Genomic DNA, 7,027 nt, shown 5'->3' on the forward strand with positions numbered 1-7,027 from the left:
GCAAGCTGCAATTTCTGTTGCTTCTTGTATCAGTTGCATGAAAGGAAGGGCAGTTTCTTTTGATCCTCTGGCATGCCAAGGCCTGAGTGCTAGTCCTGGGAGCCTTACCAGCCCTCTGAGAAGAATCAGAAGGTGAGTGTTAGGGAGGAAGGGACAGCCAACCCACCCTGATTCCCCACCTGGTCACCTGGCCGCCTGACTTCTCTTTGAGCTTCCGGAGGCACTGCTGGAGGCCGACCTGAGCTCAAACTCAAACCCCAGTCTCCTGCTCCGTGTGGTGGGCAGCCCTGCTTCCCCGGCTCATGGAGTGAGCGAGAGTGTGTGTGAGCCAGTTCTGAACAAAATCAAGAAATCACTGTATCTTCCAAGAAATCTTTGACTCTGTGCCTATGTGTGCACTGAGCTGTTTCCCACGTGAGTGAGCGTCCTGGAAAACAGGCCTCCCTGGGGAAGAAGTGAGCCAGCCTACCTGCTGGAAACCACGGGGGGCTCCTGATCAGGAGGCTTGCTTTTCCTCCAACTTCCTTCACCTCTTTTTTCTGGCTGGAGTGTGTGGTTCTGCTAGTTCTGGAGTCTTTTCTGTCCCCATTCTGGACCATGTCCCACCCCAGGTATCAAGAATGGCTCATACCTGTAATCCCGGCATCTTGGGAGGCTGAGGCAGGAGGATCACTTGAGGCCAAGAGTTTGAGACCAACCTGGGCAGCATAGTGAGACCCTGTCTCTGCAAAAAATTTAAAACTAAGCCAGGTGTGGTGGCATGTGTCCGCAATCTCAGCTACTCGGGAGGCTGAGGGGAGAGGATCGCTTGAGCCCAGGGATTTGAGGCGGCAGTGAGCTAGGATGGCACCACTACACTCAAGCCTGGTTGATGGAGTGAGACTCTGTTTCAAAAAATAAAAAAAGAAAATGACTTACTTCCAGAGGGGCCGAATCTCCATGAGGTGGTAACCAAAAGGGTAGATTTGCCGACCCTTAGGGGGAAGTGGTGTCCCTGGCAGTGACTGGAGAAGCAGGTGGTGCCTGGGTCTGACTGCAGGAGGGAGGCCTTCTGGGTTCTGCCTCTGGGAGAGGGCAGGCTGCTGGGGAGGGTGCGCATTAGGAGATGGAGAGATAGGCCACCAAAGAGCCCACTAGGGCACCTGGCAAGTTCTGCTAGGCCCGCCGAGGCATGGCTGGACTTTACAACAGGGAGTATGGAGTTCCCTGAGTGGAAAGCTCCTCTTGCTGGCTTGCCCCTGATTTCATCCCAAGAACGGTCAACTCTAGCAAGCAAATCTATCTGCTAGGCTGTAGGTAGAGGCTCAGTCCTGCCCCTGAGGCTGGGCACAGGCTTGGTCCTTCTCGCCTGTCCTCCCCTTCCCTGTGCTCTGTCATACCCCTCCCCTATGCAGGGGAACCAGTTTTAACCTGGAAGGCTCCCTCTGCCCTCTCACAACTCGGCACCCCTGTTATTCCTTCAGAACCCCTGGTCAGCTCCCCAAGGGCTTCTTCCCCCCCACCCTCATATACTCTTAGAGTCTGTGGCTTCTGTTTCTCTAGTTTGTTCAGGGGAGAGTCCCCGGAGGCCCACCTTACCCCTGAGAGGCACTCCAAAGAATGGCCATTGAGCTCGCCTGTCGGTGTTCCTCCCCTAGGCAGTACCAAACTCCCTAGATTGGCTCTCAGTCTCCCTTCTTCTTCTTATTTGTTTTGGAGACAGGATCTTGCTCTGTTGTCTAGGCTGCAGTGCAGTAGTGCCATCAGCGCTCACTGTAGTCTGCATCTTCTGGGCTCAAGTGATCCTACCACCTCAGCCTCCTGAGTAGCTAGCACTACAGGCACACACCACCACACCTGGCTAATTTTTTTGATTTTTTGTAGACAGATGAGGTCTTGCCATGTTTTCCAGGCTGGTTTCAAACTCCTGAGCTAGAGCGATGCTCCTGCCTTGGCCTCCCAAAGTGTTGGGATTATGGGCATGAGCCACCTCACCCAGCTCAGTCTCCCTTATTCTTTTTTTTTTTTTTTTTGAGACGGAGTCTCACTCTGTCACCCAGGCTGGAGTGCAGTGGCCGGATCTCGGCTCACTGCAAGCTCCATCTCCCGGGTTTACGCCATTCTCCTGCCTCAGCCTCCTGAGTAGCTGGGACTACAGGCGCCCGCCACCTCGCCCGGCTAATTTTTTATATTTTTTAGTAGAGACGGGGTTTCACTGTGTTAGCCGGGATGGTCTCGATCTCCTGACCTCATGATCCGCCCGCCTAGGCCTCCCAAAGTGCTGGGATTACAGGCTTGAGCCACCGCGCCCGGCCTAGTCTCCCTTATTCTTAATGAGGGGACCATGAGTTAATCTCTTAGGTCCACCCTCACCTCCTCCAGGAAGCCTCCCTAATTTACACCCCTCCCTCTTTGTGCCTTCTAGCTTCTCATCAGTGTAGTCATTCCTGACCTAGAGTGGCCTTCAGCAGTTTCCAAGATTTGTCCCCAAAGCTCAGGGCTGGTGGTCAGGTGGGTTAGGGATGAGTTGTCAGGGGTTGGGAGAGTACCTCTCCTAATGCAATGAGGAACAGATCTAGCTGGGTTGGAGGGAAGGGAGGAGGGCCTGGGCCCCCTTAGCTAGCCCCCTTCACTCCTCACCTCTGCACCCCTGCCTAGACTCTTGACCAGGAAGTTGAGCTAAAGGAGAGTGGAGACAGGAGACAGGGCTCTTCTCTCTGGGATAGGACTCTCCCCATGGGGCTCTTCAGAGGTGAGGTCCTGCCTCTGGGGCCCCTGGGAGTCCCTAGACCTTAAAGGTATTGTGCCCACACATTCTGGATGGGGTCTGTGAAGATGGTCAGGGTCATAGTGCCACCTGCTGGGGCTCCCAGGAACAACAGCTGGAGAGACGCTGACATACGTGTGTGTGTGTGTGTGTGTGTGTGTGTGTGTCTCAGTTGTGGTGGTGGTGGGGCAATTAATAACACCTCACCACAGATCTTAAAATTCGCCTGATATTGAACCCTCACCCCACCTTCCAAGGAAGCAGCCAAAAGAGCGCAGAGAAATGATACTGGAATTCAGCTGGGGTTCCCGGGGAAAGCCAGGGCCACAGGGACATGATTGCACGCCTTGGAACTAGTGTTTTTTGAACTTCATTCACAAAGCCTGGTTTCTAGGGATGGTTTATCTTTTCATGGACCTAGAAGGAAAGTGGAGATTGTTCTTTGTGCTTCTATGTGAAATGGGGTTTCAAGGGCAAAAAACAAGTAAGCACTTTGGATATCTTTGCGTTTTATTACATTGATAACAGGAAGAAAAGCATGTTACATTGTAAATGTCGATGATTAGAAACAGTCCAAGGTGATCATTGTAATGTCAATTTCTGAAGCAGATGGGAAAAGTAAGTAGGATAATGAAATGAATAAGCACAGTGCCTCTCACTTGCTAAATACTCTGCATGTTGGGAAACTCATTGATAAAATGAAACCCACTGTAGAGAAAGTGATTGGCCTTCTTGGCAAGCCAGGCTGGAGGTGAGCAGGGTTGGCCAGGGTCATGGGGTGATGTCTTGGTTGGAAGCCACTAGGTGACCTGTGTCCTGCTGAGACACAAGTATGCTGCTCAGTAACTCCCTGGGATTACTTTTAAAAAGCTAGATGTGTGAATAAAGAATTTGGGGGATTACAATTTTGGTTTGTAAATGAAACCTTTGTTTTAGGAAGAACTCAGCATAGGACCCTTGCAAGTATTTCTTTTCTCTTTTTCTTTTTCTTTTTTTTTTTTTTCGGGACAGAGTCTCGCTCTGTCACCCAGGCTGGAGTGCAGTGGTGCAATCTCAGCTCACTGCAACCTCCACCTCCCAGTTTCAAGCAACTCTCCTGCCTCAGCCTCCCAAGTAGCTGGGACTACAGTTGCCCGCCACCATGCCTGGCTAATTTTTGTATTTTTAGTAGAGATGGGGTTCCACCATGTTGGCCAGACTGGTCTTGATCTCTTGACCTCATGATCTGCCTGCCTTGGCCTCCCAAAATGCTGGGATTACAGGTGTGAGCCACCGTGCCTGGCTGCACCTTGCAAGTATTTCACATGACATTTGTTTTGCCCCTTTCATCCCTTTACTTATATAACCAAACTCCACCTGCAGTGACAAGGCTGGCCTGATAACCTACTCATGTAGCCAAATGCAGATGCTTCTTAGGCAGAATTTAGAGAATAAATGGGAGAATATTTGGGGGGCTGGAGGGTGGGACTGATGTTGGGGAATCAGCAAGCACCAGGCCACCATCTTGGTGTATGACATTTTTTTCCCCATCGAATCCTCACTAGAACCCTGTGCAAGAGCTGCCGCTACCACCCTCGTTTTATAAATAAAACTGGACTTGTGGTCCCGGCAGGCTATGTGACCTGTCTGAGGTCATAGTCCTGATAAATGCTAGAACTGGGATGTGAACCCAGAGAGTCTGGGGTGACTCCAAAGGGCTGAGGCTGGAAACATAGGAAGGTGGTGATGCCCCTGCTGGGAATGTGCCTGGGGGAAGGTTTGGAGGGATGGCTCATGGTCAGTGGGATTTAGTTTCCCACTCACCAGGCAGAGGACTGACCTGGTATGTGCTTTCAGGGCTGACATGCACAATTGTGCATGTTGTGCACTGCAAAAGGTTACCCCACATATGAGGACACTGTGCACATCACGGCCATATTTGCAGTGACTGTTTTCTGACAGTTGGAAATAAAGTGCCTGGAGGAGGAGGGACCTCTTTCTAAATCACTTAGAGGGGCTTCATGGGTGGGCAGCCTTTTCCACGTGTATATCACCATCTTCCTCCACCCAAGGGAGTGAGCAGGTACTGGGGCAACTTCAGGCCATTGCTCCAACCCCTGTGTTGAGGGGGTGGAGAAACCTTTTGCATTTTCTGCTCCCTCTTCACTTCTCCCAGAGGTCATGGGAGGGGCAACAGACAGCAAAAGCCTTCTCTGTGTCACTGGCCCTGCTGTTTTTTTTCTCTCTGAGGCATCTCTCTGGCTGAAGATTCAGGCTCTTGCCATCCCTGCAGGAACAGGATCGCATAATTGGTGGTAAGGTGGGGAGGGAAGGAAGGAGAAGAGAGGAAGAGTCCAGTGGGTCAGTGGATCAGAAGAGATAGAACAGGGACTGCCTTAAAAAAAAAAAATTATAGACCAAGTGTGGTGGCTCATGCTTGTAATCCCAAGTCTTTGGAAGGCCAAGGCAGGAGGATCACCTGAACCCAGGAGTTCAAGACCAGCCTGGGCAACATACTGAGACCCCATTTTACAAAAAATGAAAACATTAACCAGGCATGGTGGTGCTTGCCTGTAATCCCAGCTTCTCAGGAGGCTAAGGCAGGAGGATCACTTGAGCCTAGGAGGTCAAGGCTGCAGTGAGCCATGATGGTGCCACTGCACTCCAGCCTGGGCAACAGAGCGAGACCCTGTCTCAAAGTAAATAAATTAATTTTAAAAATTAAAAATAAAATGTAAAAAGTACATATACACACACATCCACATGTATGTAAAATGTCATAGATCATTTGGGTTGTTGTAACAAGCATATAAGTATATCAAGTATATCAGCCTTCAAAGAGATGCAGTCCATAAAAATCTGGGTTTACAAAAACAGATAGTTTGGCATAGAGGCCTGTGCAGAGAGAGGGGATTAGTCACCATATAAAATGGTTTCCAGGGAGTTGCTGTCTTTTCTAAATAATTTTGTTTTGTTTTTTGAGACAGAGTCTCACTCTGTCACCCAGGCTGGAGTGCAGTGGAGTGATCTTGACTCACTGCAAACTCCACCTCCCTAATTCAAGCCATTCTCCTGCCTCAGCCTCCTGAATAGCTGGGATTACAGGTGCCCGCCACCACACCCAGCTAATTTTTGTGTTTTTAGTAGAGACAGGCTTTCACCATGGTGGCCAGGCTGGTCTCGAACTCCTGACCTCAGGTGATTCACTCGCCTCGGCCTCCCAAAATGCTGGGATTATAGGCATGAGCCACCACACCTGGCCTCTAAAGAATTTTAAGTGAATTTCCAAGAGTTTCAAATATGATTGTTATGTTTATGGAATGCTTATTCTATTAGCTCTGAGCTCATGCTATTATGTCTGTGGCCATGCGACCCAGCATACACTCTGTCCTTGTGGCCACTGCCAATGGGCCTAGCTGTGGGTACCTGACCCTTGGCACCCTTAGCCCTTGGCGGGTCCAGCTAGCACGGATGTGGTGTCCCCTTTTTTCTCAGACACTTGCATCAGGAGGTATGGTAGATGCCACTGGGCCCCAAAGCCGTGTGACTATAGCACAACACAGGCATCAAGGCAGCCATGACTGCCATGCACAGGCTGTAAATTCTTTATATATATATATATAATGTATATATATTTTTATTATACCTTAAGTTCTAGGGTACATGTGTACAATGTGCAGGTTTGTTACATAGGTATACATGTGCCATGTTGATGTGCTGCACCCATCAACTCGTCATTTACACTAGGCATTTCTCCCAGTGCTCTCCCTCCCCCAGCCCCCCACCCTCCAAGAGGTCCCGGTGTGTGATGTTCCCTGCCCTGTGTCCATGTGTTCTGATTATTCAGTTCCCACCTATGAGAACATGCAGTGTTTGGTTTTCTGTCCTTGTGATAGTTTGCTGAGAATGATGGTTTCCAGCTTCATCCGTGTCCCTGCAAAGGACATGAACTCATCCTTTTCATGGCTGCATACTATTCCATGGTGTATATGTGCCACATTTTCTTTTCTTTTTTTTTTCTTTTTTTTGATACGGAGTCTCACTCTGTCACCCAGGCTGGAGTACAGTGGCATGATCTCGGCTCACTGCAAGCTCTGCCTCCTGGGTTCATGCCATTCTCCTGCCTCAGCCTCCCGAGTAGCTGGGACTATAGGTGCCTGCCACCACGCCCAGCTAATTTTTTATATTTTTAGCAGAGACGGGGTTTCACCCTGTTAGCCAGGATGGTCTTGATCTCCTGACCTCGTGATCCACACGCCTCGGCCTCCCAAAGTGCTGGGATTACAGGCATGAGCCACCATG

General features: G+C 50.1%; 1 protein-coding gene across 1 annotated transcript in view; it reads left to right on the forward strand.

Moving 5' to 3' along the window:
• The window catches only part of WNT9B (wingless-type MMTV integration site family, member 9B), a 56,012-nt gene that overhangs the window by 193 nt on the left and 48,792 nt on the right, over window positions 1–7,027 (forward strand). Inside the window, exon 2 of the mRNA XM_011953904.1 lies at window positions 34–132. Within this exon, the coding sequence (XP_011809294.1) occupies window positions 38–132 (95 nt within the window). The 5' untranslated portion in view covers window positions 34–37. The remainder of the gene's footprint in view (window positions 1–33; window positions 133–7,027) is intronic.

The sequence above is a fragment of the Colobus angolensis genome, unplaced genomic scaffold (genome assembly GCF_000951035.1).
Source record: "Colobus angolensis palliatus isolate OR3802 unplaced genomic scaffold, Cang.pa_1.0 Scaffold377, whole genome shotgun sequence".
Classification (NCBI taxonomy): Eukaryota; Metazoa; Chordata; class Mammalia; order Primates; family Cercopithecidae; genus Colobus; species Colobus angolensis.